Below are 17,011 nucleotides of genomic sequence, written 5' to 3' on the forward strand. Positions count from 1 at the left end.
CTCTGAATCGAGGAGGAAACCAACACTAAAATAAGTTACAGACAGGGAAAACAATGAGATCCCTACACGTCACAAATCAATGAGATGTGCCCCAAACTGTGCTCATAAGAAAATTCACAGCTTTAAATACCTTTAATTAGAAAGACTGAAAGTATTAAGAAATTAAATTCTCATCTCAGTAAGACTAAAAACGTAAACCAAGAGACACAGAAAAACTAAATTAATGGAAAAAATTAAAAATCAATCCTTTGAAATCCTCCACCTTTCCCCTTCCCTCAAAACACCTGCACAGTAAAACTGACAAATCAAACCAAGAGTAAGTTCTCTGAAAATAAAAATAAAACAGATTCAAAAACAAACAAACAAACAAAAAAGACAGATTGTCTTGCAAACTGTGCAGTAAAGGATTAAGTCAGCAGGCCCGGTTATCCACACCCTGGACATTCCAAAGAAAGGTTTGGCTCCTGGCCAGTCACCTCCAGGCCCTTGGAATATCCAGCCTTGTAAGAGTGACTTTGTTTACCTGAGGTCTTGGACACAACAAACAGTTCATGGTAGCAATGTGACTTCTGTATGGTGGGGACATACAGTATCAGTAACCTCTGGAGGGGCTAAAAACTAAGGAAGTTAAGGTCAGCCATGTGGGCACCCCACACTTATGTAACCAACCCTCAATAAAACCTTGGACGCCAAGGCTCGGGACAGCCTCCCTGGCTTGCAGTACTTCACGTGGGTTGTCACACATCGTGCTGCCCAGAAGACTCCACCGGGAGAGGACGGCTGCAAGCTGGCACCTGGTCTCTGTCTCTCCTGGCTCCTCCCCACCTGCCTCTTACCTTTGCTGACCTTAATCTGTGTCCTTCAGCTGTAGTCAACTGTAACCGTGAATGGAACACATAAATTCTACCAAAGCTGGAAACGAGGATGTACTTCTTGGAATACTCTCTGCTACCCTGGGTACTGCTGGTACTTGATAAACGTTTGATTAAGTCATCTTTACTTGCATTCAAAGAATTTATAGCTTACCTCTCTAATTCTCTTGATCTGAATGTAATTTAACCGTCCCCAGTCAAGTTCATCCTTTAAATACATAAAAGGGTAATATTCAATATTAACGCAACAAATTAGAGCTAATTTGGCTACTGTAATCCATATATCTCAGCTAAAAGTATACACCAAAAAGGAGATACACCAAGAAAAATAACATGGCTGACTCTGTAAAAGGTGACGTTCTCGAGTAACTCCCGTAGTTATTTTAAGGATACATCCAGGCATGGCAAATTTAAACACACAGACCTACCAACAATCTTTTGAACCTAGTCAGTTTAGAAGAAGAACAACACGCAACCACGCCCACCCCAAAAAATGAAGGCTAACAGGTTGGTTTTTTCAAGCCCATTATCTAAAACTTTGCTGAAAACAGCAGAACGAAATGCTTCGGGTTTCTTAGTTCTGAGCCAACACGCCGAGGCACATCCCACAGGTATTTAGTACTGGCAGCTAAGAGGCTCCTGACACAGGAAGGGTCACTACTGCCCAGGGGTGGGCGACAGGCAGCACGGCTGCCTCTGGGAAGTGACTACAGCTGAAGGTGAGCCCAGGAGCTGCCCTGGACTGCGGGCCCTAAGAACCGTCCACAGTGACCTCCGCTCAGGCTGAACACTGCCGGTTCACACACAGCGCTGAGGCTGAGCTAGAGAAGGCTCGGGAAGCTTCCACGACACAGGCAGCCATCCACAAAGAAACAGCTCACCGACCTTCGGATGCCGCAGCTCTCCTCTTTGTCTGCAAGTCTGCCAAGCCTAAAAACAAATGATCCAGAGTTTCAAAATAAAAAAATTCGGTTAGCGAATAAAGTAAGTCCAATTTCAACACATTCTGACCACAGAAAATTTACAAATTTAATTTTTCCAGTCTACTTCTAGAATTGGACTCCCACCCTCATCTACTTCTCCCAACACAATTTTTTTTTTTTGTCTGTGCCGCAAGGCTTACAGGATCTCAGCTCCCTGACCAGGGATGGCACCTGCGCCCCCTGCATTGGAAGCATGCAGTCCTAACCACTGGACCGCCAGGGAAGTCCCCATCTCCCAACGCACTTTGCTTACTAATGGACATCGGCAACCCTCACAGTGCTTCTGGTAGAGACGGCATGTGCTGACAAGCGGTGGCAGCCGCCTTCACAGCTCACGCTGGGAAAACTTACCCTGAACGCTTCAACAAGCGCAGCACAGTCACTCTTACTGTTGCCACAGAAATCCACTTTGTTCCTATAAACAGACAACGAACAGTGTCACTTGACACCACTAAAACACAGTGACTCTTAAAAATATGAATGTTGGGGCTCCCCTGGTGGCGCAGTGGTTGAGAGTCCGCCTGCCGATGCAGGGGACACGGGTTCGTGCCCTGGTCCAGGAAGATCCCACATGCCGCAGAGCAGCTGGGCCCGTGAGCCATGGCTGCTAGGCCTGCGCGTCCGGAGCCTGTGCTCCGCAATGGGAGAGGCCACAACAGTGAGAGGCCCGCGTACCGCAAAAAAACCCCACAACAACAACAACAACAAAAAAACAAATATGAATGTTAAATACCTATATCCATCAAGATGCTGCCTAAAAGGCATCGCAAAAAAATTCTTCAAAGAAAGAGATGCCGCTAACAAGGGAAAAAACAAAGAGAAGATAAGACTGTTGGAGTAGCCTTACATTACCCCCCATTCCCGCTTCTCGGCTCCCACACTCACCTATAATAAGACACTCGTCTAGACATCCAAACACATGTCCGAGGACTATGAGTTTACCAAGTTGCTGATTAACAGGAAGTTGGGCTAAAACTCTTCCTAAGAAGGTCAATTCACCATCATGGGGGTTTTCATCTCCTCTCGGCCCACTCACCGCAAGTGCTCCAACCTTTATAAAATAAATTAGTGCAATTAGCAAGCACTGATTTATTCACACTCTTTTCTTCCTTAAGGCAGGAGTTTAAAACAGGAAATGACCAAATTTTGGTGAATAAGGTTCTAAAAGATACCTAAGTCAACTTATGAAAGATTGACACTGAAGTTTTTTAATACGTGTTTTGATACTGAGAGCACATTTTATTCCTTTTTGATGCTGGGAGGTGGTGCTCAAGCCACCCCCACACAAGTCTCCTGAAGCCCCAGATTCAACGGCCATGGCACGCACAGCACTAAACCAACCTCCAGCCACCACGCCCCGTGGCCACTCACGGCCAAAACATCCAGACTGTGCACAGAAAACGACATCCTCAACTTGACTAAGTGTATTTTACGGACGCCCAAGCAGGTACCCAAGGTATCAGAGGCAGCCCCAGCTTTGAGGGTCCGAGGCAGAACGTCCACAGCCCCAACAGGCCGGGGCACTGGGCACTGCACGCAGCGAGAGCAGAGCGTGGGTCAGAGGAGAGTCAGAGAACGCACAGGAGCAGAGCAGGGCTTCCAGCAACAGGAAGAGGAGAGGCTAGCATGAGGGTGAAGAGCAGAACTAGAGGGGAAGTGGGGAGAAGGCTCACAGAGCCAGGGCAGGAGAGCAGAGCCCTGTGGCTGCCATCTCCTATCCAGCGCTTCTCAGCCCCACCAACAAACAGCAATCCCCCACGGGGGCGGGGTGAGAGAGTAGGAGCTTCACCTTCAGACAACTAACAAAGCTGGTCTGAACAACATATATAATATCTGGAATCAAAAATTAGTCATGACATGCTTTTCCAAGCAAATGCTGATTATTTACAACTGTCAAAATACCTTAAAGATATCCACAGTATGAAACTTCTAAACTTCACCCAAAAAATCTTAGCTTTTCCTAACACGAACAAGTATCAGATGGTCCCACCTCCTTTAGCAGAAGGATGGTGCGTTCAATGTCACTCAGGCTAGGTGGAGAAAGGGCTGTTGCCAGCAGAGCCCTCGGTTCACCCATATCAAGTAATTTCACTTTCAATATTGTGCTTCCTAATGGACAACGCTGAAAAGAACAAAACTTAAATTCAGAAACAGTAAAAACAAGTAAATCAATTAACCTATTCACATGACTAGTACTTTAGAGAGAGGAGGAGAGAAAAAGAAGAAAGGAAAACAGAGAAAGGGGTGGGAGAAGGAGAGAGAGAAATGGGAGATGAAGAGATGGGGGAAGAGAAGGAGAGAGAGAGATAAAGAAGGGAAGATGGAAAAGGGAAAGGGTGAGAAAGAAAGGAGAGGAAGCGGGGAGAGAGGGAGAGAAAGGAGAGAGAGGCAGGAGAGGAAAGACAGAAGCCAGTTCCACAGCATGAACTATAAAAGCACACAGCAGGGCTTCCCTGGTGGCGCAGTGCTTGAGAGTCCGCCTGCCGATGCAGGGGACGCGGGTTCGTGCCCCGGTCCGGGAAGATCCCACATGCAGCGGAGCGGCTGGGCCCGTGAGCCATGGCCGTTAGCCTGCGCGTCTGGAGCCTGTGCTCCGCAACGGGAGAGGCCACAGCAGTGAGAGGCCCGCGTACCGCAAAATAAATAAATAAATAAATAAACAAACACACAGCAGCAGCGTCTGTGGACAGTCCTCCTACAGGGCCAGAAACGTGACATGGGTGTGAAGTCCCTCACTGATGCTTAGTGACTAGAAGCCAGTTCTGTGATTAAAGACGAGTTTGATCAGAAGTGATTTTTCTGGGATCAAAATCATACGACACTCAAAATTATATTAAACTATTCAGCAAAACTGTCTACAAAAAACAAGCTATGTCATAAAGATGACCAAAGTTTATTACCAACATCTCAGGAATGACATGGTCGGGGATGGAGCTGTCCCAGAAATCCTTGTATATGAGTCTGTAACAGTATCCTTTAGACACTCGTCCAGCACGGCCTGCAAAGGAGAAACATTCAAACTCTGACGTTAATTACTTTAACACTAGCATAAAGATATACTTAAGAATAACCATTAAATATTAAGAAGAACTTCCGTTATCTTCTACCAAACCAGGTCAGTTTGGTAAAAACTTCAGAGTAAGTGTTAGCAGTGATCTTCTATATACAGATTAAGTGCTGACTCCTACTCAGTGATATATAGTGGAAAATCCAATGCATATTTCTAAAGAGAACCACCTTGGCCCCAAAATACAATGGCAATCTAAACATTTTAAATACCACACATCTCCTGCAAATGCATAGTTCATACTGGTAAAAATACAGAGGTCACCAAACAAAAGTAATCAAGCTGGCGAGAGAAGCCCCAGTGAAACAGATGGTTGTTACCCATCCCAACACCTCTGCAAAGGCGTCCTTCAAGACAGTGGCTTCATATGAAATGAGTGATCACACGCAAACAGCTCAAAACCAGGCCTGGACCACGGAGACCATCCTATAAACGACTGTTCTCTTGTGATGGTATTGCTTGTGCAATGGAAACTCCTTTATCCCCAAACACAATAAAATCTGAGAGACAGGAGACAGGTGGGGAGGCGGGATCCTTCACAAATGCTCAGCTTTTAAAAAACAGGGCAGCCCAGGGAGGAGCTTTCCTTCCCTACCTGTGGAGCCTGGAACCCCGTCCCCTTCTGCCCCCACCCACCTGTCCTGCCACAGGAGACTGAGTGCAGAGTCCAGACTGCTGCCTCCGCCACCATCTACCCACCGTATCTTCAAATGACAGGACTGTCTAAATGGAAAATCCCAAGGTAATGACAAAACCAAAATCAACTCCTAGAACTAATCGGTGAAATCAGCAAGTCACAGGGCACAATACCAACACACAAAAATCAATCACATTTCTATACACTAGAAATGAACATGTGAAAACCGGAATTAAAAACGCCATCACAATCACTATAATCCCTCCAAATTAAACTGAATACTTAGGTGTAAATCTAGCAAAACATATACAGGGATCTGTATGCTGAAAATAACAAAATGCTGATTAAACAAATCAAAGACGACCTAAATAAAGGGAGACACACTATGTTCAGGGATACGCAGCTTCATCAGAGCAAATATATCAATTCTCCACAAACTGATGTACAGGTTAACACAATTCCTAGCAAAATCACAGGAGGCTAAAAAAAAAAAAAAAAAAACAAAATCACAGGAGGCTTTTTTGTGTGTGAATATAGACAAGATTATTCTAAAGTCTACATGGAAAGGCAAAGTAGAATAGCTAAAACAATTCTGAAAATGAAGAATAAAGTGGGAGGAATCCATCTGTTTCGTGATAAGTCTTACTATACAGTGATCAAGACAATGTGGTATTGGTAGAGAGAAAAACACACAGATAATAGAACGTAATGAAGAATCAGAAATACACCCAGAAAAGTACACCCAAGCGATGTTTCACAAAGGTACAGAAGCCTTCAATGGGAGGAGAACAGTGGTGCAGGAACAACTGGGCATCCATAAGCAAACCTCACACCATCTACAAAAGTTAATTCAAATGGATCACAGATACAAATGCAAAACATACCTACGAAATGTCTAGAAGAAAACACAGGAGAAAAATCTTTGCAACCTAGGGCTAGGTGAAGAGCTTTACACATGACACCAGAGGCATGATCCACAAAATGAGACACTGATGAATCAGACCACACCGAAATTTAAAACTTCTTCTCTATGAAATACCCTGTTAAGAGGATTAAAAGACAAAATATAGACTGGGTGAAATATTTAGAAACCACCTATCTAATAAAGGACTCTATCTAGCATATATAATATAAAGAACTCCCAACACTCAACAATAAAAATACAAACAATCCAGTTAGAAAATGGGCCAAAGACTTGAACAGACATTTCACTGAAGAGATACAGAAGACAAATAAGCACAAGAAAAGACATTTAAGCTCATTAGCATCAAGGAGACGCAAATTAGAATTGCAATGAGACATTATTATGTACCTTTCAGAATGGCTAAAATAAAAAATAGTGGATACCAAATGCTGCCAAGGCCGTGAAAAAAACAGATCTCACACATTGCTGGTACAACTGTAAAATGGTGCAGCCACCGTGGAGATAGTTTGGGGCAGTTTCTTATAAAAGTAAACATATACTTCCCATACCACCCAGTAATTGCACTCCTGGGCTTTCATCCCAGAGAAATGCAATTTTATGTCCACACAAAAACTTGTACATCAATATTCACAGTAGCTTTATTTGTAATCGCCAAGAACTACAAACAGCTCAAATGTCCCTCAACAGGTGAATGGTACTGTTGACCTTAAAAATAAAATAGTAATTGGGACTTCCCTGGTGGTCCAGTGGTTAAGACTCCACGCTCCCAATGCAGGGGGCCTGGGTTCGATCCCTGGTCAGGGAACTAGATCCCGCGTGCCACAACTAAAAGATCCCAAGTGCCGCAACTAAAAGATGCCGAGTACCGCAACTAAGACCTGGTGCAGCCAAAAAAATAAATATTCAAAATAAATAAATAAAAACAGTAATTTTACCAGCAAAATGGGTTTATTCAGAAATAGCAGAGAATTGCAATTTGGGACAAGCAAGCTAAGGCAAAAACCATAGGCAAGTCCCATATAAAGAAGAGGAACATTATTTTACAGAGAAAAAGGAGGAAGCTGGGAGGGGTTATTTTGAACACAAGTCCACTGGAGAAAAGTGAGAGTTCAGGGTGGGGACGGTTTCTCACTGGCCGAGTTGCTGGGGCAGATGACTTCTTGTGGGAGATGCAAGGCACAGTTTTTCCTGTTGGGGCCTATAACTGATGCTTCTTTCCTGTTGCTGGTTCTTATTGGCATCTGAAGTTGACAATTCTTCCCGTAATTGAGCTCCAGTGGTACTTCAGGTGGTACCGAACAAGAGCGCCCCCTTCTGACCTCCCCCTCCATTTTAGAGAGGTTTCCCTTTACTAATTTTCAAAATACAATGGAATATTATTCAGCAATAAAAAGGAAACTTTTGACACATGCAGCAACTTGGATGGAGCTTAAGGACACTACAGCGAGTGAAGAAAGCCAATCTTAAAAGGTTACATGCGGTATGATTCCACCTAAATAATGTCCTTGAAAGGCCACAGCTATGGCTATGAAGAAGGGGTTCGAGGTCGGCAGAGAGTGGCAGGGGACAGTGTGACTAGAGATGCAGCACCAGGCAGCTCCTTCAAGGCAGCTGGAACAGTTCTGTGTCCTGACCGTGGCGGTGGCTACACATGGGATCAACTGGAGAGAAGTCTGCACAGTGTGAACCTGGGCAACTGACGAGGGTCCAGCCCTGTGCTGGCATCAGCTGCCTGGGCTGACACTGCACCGGGGTAGGAGGTGTCGCCACTGACAAGCTGAGATGCTGGGGCTAGGGTTCAAGGGACTCTATGTACTATTTTTTGCAACTTCCTGTATGGGAAAAGTTTTCTAATCATAGAAATTTTGAACATACAAAAAGACAAAGGATACAATTCCTATAATCTCAAGACTGACCCAAAAATAATCACTTTAAACATTTTTGTATATCTATTGGGTTGGCTTTTTTCCATTACACCTTACGGCAAAAACCAAACGAACTTTTTGGCCAACAATATTTCTAATCACTTCTTCTAAGCATAGTTTTATGTTCTGGGTTTTTTTGGCGGGGGTGGGGGTTGAGATGATTATAACAATACATAAGCTTTTCCCAAGGTGATGAGAAGCTCTCTATGACCATATTTCAGTGACTCCTTAATCATTCTCTTTTTTTAAAATTAATTAATTAATTAATTTTTGGGGCTGTGTTGGGTCTTCATTGCTGCACGTGGGCTTTAGTTGCGGCGAGCGGGGGCTACTCTTCACTGCAGTGCGTGGGTTTCTCATTGCGGTGTCTTCTCTTGTTGCGAAGCACGGGCTCTAGGCGTGCGGGCTTCAGTAGTTGTGGCACGTAGGCTCAGTAGTTGCGGATCACGGGCTCTAGAGCACAGGCTCAGTAGTTGTGGCGCATGAGTTTAGTTGCTCCGCGGCCTGTGGGATCAGGGCTCAAACCCATGTCCCTTGCACTGGCAGGCGGATTCTTAACCACTGCGCCACCAGGGAAGTCCCTTAATCATTCTCTCTTAATCCCTCTCCAGGCAAGCCATTTCAAGAGAGGTAACACGACAACATGGTTAAAGTTGCGGGCTGTAGCCATACGTCTGGGTCCTAGTCTCGGTCCCAGCACTTCCCAGGGTAACCCGAGCAGGCTACTCCTTCTGTGTGTCGGCTGCATCACTGAGAAGTCGGGGTGTTAACAGCGCGCTACCTCACTGGGGAAATGAGGGGTAAATGTGTAAGTACACGGAAAACACTTACACTCGTGCCTGGCCTGTGGCGAGCATTCAGTAAATGGGCCTCTATTCTGTTTTTTGATGTGGTAGCTTTATGACCCAACCCAACAGGTATTCTTGGAGCAGTCCTTCAGCTGTCCTCCCTGAAGGCTCTCTCATAAAGCACAAGCTACATCTCAGTCCATGGCGAGAAGGCTGTGCCCTGGGGCCACTCCCTGCAGGCAACTGCACGGCCACTGTGGCCAAAGCCCCCCCCCCCACCCCCCGACATCCTGGCCCCGACAAACGACTCCACACCCTCGTCTCCCCAGCAATACATCATGTGCACTCGCAGAAAAGGCTGACCCCTCCGTGGAGCCAGCTCAGCTCAGGAAAAAATCATCCCAGAAGGATGAAAACTTGGAGAGAAGTCAGAGGAAGGACTAGCAGCAATTAACAAGTGACCCGCACGGCTTCCGTAACTAGTCACTGTGAAAGATGACAGGACTCTCATCCAGTATGTGCAAAGGCTCTTACCTACTTCAGTGGACACGAGGAGGATCGTGGATTTGAACAGAGAGCCTGACAGTATGAAATGCTGTTGCTTAGAACTTAAAACCAGTTCCAATAAAGGAAATCTCTGAATAAGACTAAAGGTACAAAAAGCAAAAAATTCAAGAAGACACCCGAATGCGCCACCAACTCCTATTATTGTGCGGGAACACAAATGCCTTACCTTTTCTCTGATCACAACTGGTTTTAGAGGCCCAGCTCAATCGCAGGCTCTGGTAATTCGTATCTTCATCACAAACCAGAGTTCTAGTCAAACAGAAATCTATAACTGTCATTTAAAAAAGAGAATGTAAACACCAGGCTAGCAAAAAATAATTGTGTAACAATCACAGTGCATAGCGATAAGACAATTTATGAAACACACAGCCTTTAGAATTAGTGTACACACAGAAGCCTCTGGAAATGCACCGGCCATTCCTGACTGCCCAGGATGGGGAGGCCGGGGTCCCATTCTTTCTTCTTAAGTCCTGGGAGTCTGGGCAGAAAGAACATATGCCCTGTAAGAGCCCACACGTCATAATACGAGCCTACGCGGGCTGCAGCGACAGGCCGGCCTCACAGGGCTGCGCAGAAGCACAGGTGAAGTGGGGGACTGCCAGGTCCCAATCCCGTGTGCGTGCTGGCGGGGGGGGGGGGGGGGGGGGGCAGCCGGTCTCAGCATCTCTGTGCTGCAGTGTCCCGCTCCCAGCCCCTGGGAGGAGAGCAGGCAGCTGGTGGGGCGGTGCTGGCTCCTGTCCCCGCCCGCCCCGGCCTCGGCCTGCTCCTCAGCGCCGCTTCCCTCCTCAGCAACCTCCTGCTCACTGACTGCGCCGCCACCACCAGCCCTCCTTGCTGGCTCGCCAGGGCTCTTGAACACTCCTCCCGCCATAGCGTTTGGGGATCTCCATTCCCATAAAAACGGTGCTGGCAGCGCCGAGGCCCTCGGTTTCGAGACCCCATCTCCCACCTGTCTCAGCATCTCTTTCCCACCGCCCTACCTGACCCCCACTCAATCTCAATCGCAAGCATCTTTCCCTGGCACCAGACCGCTTTCCTCCCCTCCCACCCCCCCCCCACTCCCCGTCCTGTAACCCTACCCTTAATCCCTACAAACAGACCTGCCATCTGTGCACGTCAGGGCTGCTGCTAACTGTCCCCACCCCTCCGCCTAATGACCTTCCTTCCCTCCTGACCAAGCCACGGGCTCCCAGCCCCCACTGTGACCACTCCACACATCTGCCTTGACCCCTGGCCTCCTGTCACCCTGCTCTGCTCAGCTGACTCGACCCCAGGCCTGCTGATCACAGCTCTCCACCTACACCGCGCAGCCCAAGTGGCGCGAGAGGGAAGAAGAGAAAAAGCGGGCTGTAGGCTGACGGCGCCCTTTAAGCTCGCGGTCGCCAGCGGCCCTCGGGACTCAGGCTGCCCCGTCCATCCAACCTCCTCACACCTCCGGCACTTCCTGTCCTGCTCGCTTTCAGCTGAGGCCTGGCCTCTGGCTCACGGGGAACGCAGAGGCCATCAGAGGACCCTGCGCCCCCTCGGCAGCACCCCTCCGCCCACATCGGCCTCCTCCCCAGGATGGGAGCCAAGCCGCCCACCAGGTGCCTCGCCGCGCCCCCACGGCCGGCTCCCACGCGCCCTCTGCGCCTCCGGGCCCCGCGCCGCCTGGCACACACGTTCTCCCGGCCCGCCAGCGCTCCGGCCGCTGCCCCGGCTCTCCGCCCGCCCGTCACAGAAACCACCTCAGGAGCGCCGTCTGGCTTCACGACCCCCAGTGCCTCGGCGCCGACCCTCCGTGACCCCTCCAAGCCGGCCGCGCCTCCACAGGCTCCCCGCCTTGAACCGCCCGCTCGTGCTCCCTGGGCGGCGCGGAGCCCTGGCCCTAAGCTCCTCAAGGCCGCCACCGGGACATCCGCCGGCGTCTCAACAGCCCGGGCCAGTCTCTGCTGACTCCCGGGGGTGGGGCGCACGGCGGGGAGTCACCACGAGCCGTGAAACCGCTGCACCCGACCCCTCAGCAAGTCAAATCCCCGCAGGCTCCGCCCAGGAACGGCCGCCTCCGCCTCTGCCCCCCGGGCTCCCCTCCTAAGGCACCCGACACCCACCGGCCCTCTCCTCGGCCTCATCTCCGTCTCCCCCACCATGTCCCCCACAGGCTGTCGAGCGGACCTGACGTGCCCTCGTTCCTCCCTCACATGTCGCTGACGTCCCCGGCTCCCTCGGGAAAAGCTGGAGTCTCCGATGCCCTGGCGGCCTCCGCGCCTGGTGCCCTGGTGCCCGTGACCCCCCTGACCTCGCCCCGTCCAGCTCGCCCGGCCTCCCGGCTGTCCCGCGCTCCTTCAGGGACTTGGCACCTCCCGTCCCTTCTACAGAAACGCCCTTCCCGCAGATGCCCCCACTGGCCGCTGCCCCCGCGGCTCCGGCTGCCCCTCCCTGACCCCTGCCCCGCTCCTCCACCTCTTCCTCTGGACATGCGGCAGTCTACCTGGCGGCACGTCGCTGTTTGTCTAACTGATCGCCTGCGTGTCAACACCCGCCCCCCACGTGTCAGGAAAACGGAGCCTCGCCTGTTTGTGCACTGTCCCCGCAGCACCTGGACGGCCGCTGGCCCAGACGGAGGGCTGCCGTGGCGCCGGCTGACCTGTCCCAGCCACACTGGCCACCTTGCTGCTCCTCGCAGCTGCTCCCCACGCTGTCCCACCTCTTTCCACTCTCACTCCTCACCCAAGTCACGCCTTCCTCAGCTATCACGTCCTCACAGAGGTGTTCCCACATCGCCCCATCTAAAAGGTCATTTACCCAATTAACTGTAACCCCTTTTTTTGATTTATTTCCCTACATAACATCTACATCGACCTGAAATTGCACCTATTTCTCCCCCTGCTAACTGCCTGGCTCTCCCACCAGAAGACAACACGCCTCACTCGCCCCGTACGCCTGCCCACCACCACCAACAGTGCCCGGCAAGCGTCAGGCTCCCAAACATGAATTAACGCAACCTCACAGCGTCATCAAGGACACACACGTGGGAGACCAGACTATGAGTGGCCTCACCCCGAGGTGACGTGGTGTCTTTCTCAACGACCTGCAGCAACGGGGCAGGCTCGGGCCCCTCCCTCCAGTCACTATGTCCAGCAGGGGCAGCCCCAAAGCTCTCCTACTGCCCACGGTGCCCCGGGGACGCCCCCGATCGCTTCCTGTGTGTGTTAGTAGCTGAGCCGCAGAGGCTGCCCGGCTGAACGGACACGTGAGCTCAGAGGAGGGCGGGGGAGAGAGAAGTATAGGAGGAACTTCGGAACCCACTTTCCTACATTCTCTCCTCCAGAACAGGGGAAGAGACGGGGAAGAACAACTCCTGAGGGACACACAGGCTACAAATACTATGGTTTACTTTGTGAGGAGAACAGCAGGATCTCACCATATTTGACGTCTGGAACCGTGACAGAACTCTCCGCAATGTTGGTAGACAGAATGACCTATCAAACATCAAAAAAAGAATCTGACATGCTCACTATATACAGGAAATCATTAGGCACTGGGCTCAAATTTTGAAATTAGCCATTTTTTCTATTTTATACAGAAGTCACAGTTAGTCAAGGGTCCTGGGGGCGGGGCACGAGGAGGAGTCAGTGCAGTGCGGGCTCAGCAGCCAAACCTGCTCTGAATCCCAGCTCTGCTCTACCCCAGCGTTGGACCCTGGACTACTTAACCTCAGTTTTCTCATCTATAAAATGGAGATAATAATATCTTCCCTATTACTTGAGTTAATAAACGTGAAATGCTTAGAACTGCTCCAGGCGTGAGCCAAGTGCTCATAAATATTAGCTATTACCTGTAGCACCAGCATCCAATCACTGGACACCTACTTCGTGTCAGGCACTGCAGCACTACCATAATTTAAGTACGGACATATATTATTATAATTAACCTTCCTAACAGCTCTGCAAGGTAAATGTTATCGACTCTACTTTCCAACAGTAAAATTAAGTCTGAGAAGCGATGTGCTCAGAGGCACACACCTACAGGGGACAGAGACCCATGTCACCTGTCCAACTCCCCACGCATACTCTTAACCCCTACACCTCAATGTTAAGGTACAGCCTTTTCCTGGTGGAATCATTCCAGGGGTCCAGTGGAAGCCGCTGATGTACAGGAAACCAGGCCCATGCAACACAGAAGGTTCATAAAAGCAGCAGGCAAGAAACAGGGCAAAGACTGCTCTCCCTGACCTCAGATATGATAGCTTCAGGAGGTCTTGGAATTACCCAGGGGCACAGAGCACAACCAGGCTAAAGTTCCCAGGAAGGTCTGCAGTACATAAGAGCCCTGAGTTGCCATGCAAGGTCTAGGCTGCCCCTAGAGATGCAGAACCTTCTCACTGGAATCAAGGGGGCTGGGCTGCATGTCTGGAGTCCCTGATGATCTCAAGCAGCACTAGAAGGGTTGTGATAAGACAATCCCATCATTCACACATAAAAAAGAAAATTAAAGAAATACTCTTAAACCAGGACTAAGAATGTGGGTTCTAACCAAAACCTCCAGCGCAGTGCCAGGGACAAGAGAACAGTCCCACAGTTAGAGAACTGCTGGGGGTAAGAGGCGCTGAAATCCACTAGAAACAAGGTCCTGAGGCAGAGGAAATAAAAAACCTTAGCAAACTGACTTATAAAATACAGACAAAATGAAATAACATACTTGGCTCATCAGGCAAGTGCTTGTTTAGGTGACTAACCACCAGCTACAGAACATATCGGACAAACAGCTGGAATGTCAGCACTTCTCATTGGCAGAGTCTCTAAGGAAAATGTACCTAAGTGCTCAGAACTGCTCTCCCAGCTGTCCTACCTTTCTGTACCCAGGCACTGGACTTAAAAACACGTTATTCTGTTCTTCCAAAGTCACACTTGAATGGAGTGGATAGACCTGTAACCTAAGAAAGAAGTAAATGAAATAAAATATCCATAAAGACAAGATATACACGAAAATGAATAACTACTCATTGAGATCATTAAAATTATTTAAGCTAGAAACAATACAATGCTTTACAAGTAAAAATACAACAGTATCATTTTAAACACACCTTTTATGAACCATGTTTGTGAGAAGTTCATGCATATAGTTTATTTCACCCAGACCTAGGGAAGAAAAAAAGTGGAGGGGGAAAAAAAGATTTGTATTTATTTCTAGAAAACAACCTTTAAATTAAGATGACATCTTTTATAAATACGGCTCTACCAATTCATTTTATCTGACTTCTTTTATCCTCTTCACCTAAATATATCAGAATTACAAGTGAAAAATGCATAATGACACTGACTACCACTAACTCAAAAATATGAGAAAAACCATATTCTTTCTATGTTTTCCTTTCCACAGCAATGACTGCCTGTGAGTGCTGGCCATAGGAGATGAGTAATTTTACATTCCTCTCTTCCCCCCACTGGTTTTCCAAATGTCCTACTTTGATTATGCAAAATTTTACAACCAAAAAATAATATTTAAAAAGTCTTCGTCACAGAGATGTTTTAAATTTTTTTCATAAGGTTCATATTTGTAAATAAAGCATGATTGCAGATATAATTAGTTAAGATGAGGTCACAGTGGAGAAAAATAGGCCTTTATTCCAATAGGACTGGTGTCCTCATAAGAAGACACCCGCACAGAAAACGCCACGTGACGATCAAGGCAGAGATAGAAGTATCGCAGCCACAAGCCAAGGAGGGCCAAAGACTGACGGCCGAGGGAAGCTGGGAAGAGTCAAGGAAGGATTCTACCCAGAGCCTCAGAGGGAGCAGGACCCTGCTGACACCTTGATTTTGAACTTCTAGTCTCCAGCAGAGTGAAAGAATAAACTTCTCTTGTTCTAAGCCTTCTGGTTTATAGCACTTTGTTACAGTAGCCCAAAAAAAACTAACACAGAACCATTCCCCAAAGATCAATTAATGAAATAAATGTACTGTCAAATGAACTCACATAAACACATAAAAGAAAAACAACAAAAACTGTAAAATATCATTTATACATATTTTATTCAGGCAATGTTTAGCAGTTAGAAAGCATTTATTTCACATCAGGTGTTAAGATAGTGCTGCCCTGACTCTGCTTTGGTCCTTTCTTCCTTGATACAATATTATGCACACAGCAATCACTGACAACTATCTATTGGGACAAATGCAACTCCATACCACTGTCAGCTAATGCTTGTTTCCTGGATATAACACTAATCCGTACCAACCTAAGCAAAGCATGACCAAAGTTCTAAACTCCCATGCTGCATTCCAAAGTAAAAGGTTACTTTATTCATGCTTTTTGTTCTCCACCACAATTAGCACAAATACTCATATGTTCTACATATTACCTTCCAACAGCAAAGAATACATGAATTATTGTCATAAGGTTTCGTAAAGCTATACCACTTGATTAAAAAATCAAAATCATCATTTTGAAAAAGTACAATTTAACAAAAATTAATCTTTAAGTATCTTAAGAGATTATTTTGTCAAATACTGAAGAAAAAGGAACTCAAGGGCTACCCTGATGATTTTCATGGTATTACAATAATGATATTGTTATTAAATACGCTTTAAATACAGATCGATGACAATTACTTCGCATTTATAACCATATGTATGAAATAGCAAAATTAACATAGCCAATTTTTTCTGAAGGGGGTCAGACTGCCCTCAAGAAGTTAAACTGTTCATTATGAACGTTTTTAGCAACACAAAGGTTATAGTAAGAAGTCAAACCGAAAATCACATTTATTCACATTCCCAGAGTCTACAAAGAATAAACCCGACTACAAATACCATTTTTCACAATATGTGCGAGGCACAAACTAGTCTCCATCCAGCGCAGATTCTAGATCAGGAAGAATGACACCCACCTGGCAAAAACACCAACACACTGCTCCGCTCTGACACAAATGGGGTGCCCGACCAGGTCTTGGTCCTGTTAAAATGTGAAGTGCACAAGTATTAATCAAGGCTAAGTAGCCACTGTTTTTCCAGAATCCTCATATTATGGCTTCTGAACCTGAAAGGTTCTTACATCTAGGTCATCGAGTATAATTTTCCTTCTTCTACATAAGAACACACAGAGGCCCCAGGACGTGAGACACTGTCCAAAGCCCCAGGATCACCCAAGGGACCCCAAGCCTCTTGACTACTTTCTCCCATAAAAACTCACTATCCGAAAAAGTCTTCTCTGAAATTCAGTTACTGCAATCCAGAACCTCAAAATACAAAACATTTAGAAAAACT

The 17,011-nt window shown here is 47.4% G+C and overlaps 1 protein-coding gene across 1 annotated transcript in view; it reads right to left on the minus strand.

Annotated features, from left to right (window-relative positions):
* Positions 1–17,011, minus strand: part of TDRD9 (tudor domain containing 9) — a 114,385-nt gene that overhangs the window by 35,461 nt on the left and 61,913 nt on the right. Inside the window, exons 9-20 of the mRNA XM_033850552.2 lie at positions 16,636–16,700; positions 14,830–14,884; positions 14,595–14,679; positions 13,168–13,225; positions 9,931–10,035; positions 4,756–4,853; positions 3,846–3,977; positions 2,741–2,906; positions 2,589–2,652; positions 2,207–2,270; positions 1,758–1,802; positions 1,027–1,080 (exon numbers count right to left, since the gene is read on the minus strand). Coding sequence (XP_033706443.1) covers positions 1,027–1,080; positions 1,758–1,802; positions 2,207–2,270; positions 2,589–2,652; positions 2,741–2,906; positions 3,846–3,977; positions 4,756–4,853; positions 9,931–10,035; positions 13,168–13,225; positions 14,595–14,679; positions 14,830–14,884; positions 16,636–16,700 — 991 coding nt within the window. The remainder of the gene's footprint in view (positions 1–1,026; positions 1,081–1,757; positions 1,803–2,206; positions 2,271–2,588; positions 2,653–2,740; positions 2,907–3,845; positions 3,978–4,755; positions 4,854–9,930; positions 10,036–13,167; positions 13,226–14,594; positions 14,680–14,829; positions 14,885–16,635; positions 16,701–17,011) is intronic.

Source organism: Tursiops truncatus, chromosome 2, assembly GCF_011762595.2.
Source record: "Tursiops truncatus isolate mTurTru1 chromosome 2, mTurTru1.mat.Y, whole genome shotgun sequence".
In the NCBI taxonomy this organism is placed as follows: Eukaryota; Metazoa; Chordata; class Mammalia; order Artiodactyla; family Delphinidae; genus Tursiops; species Tursiops truncatus.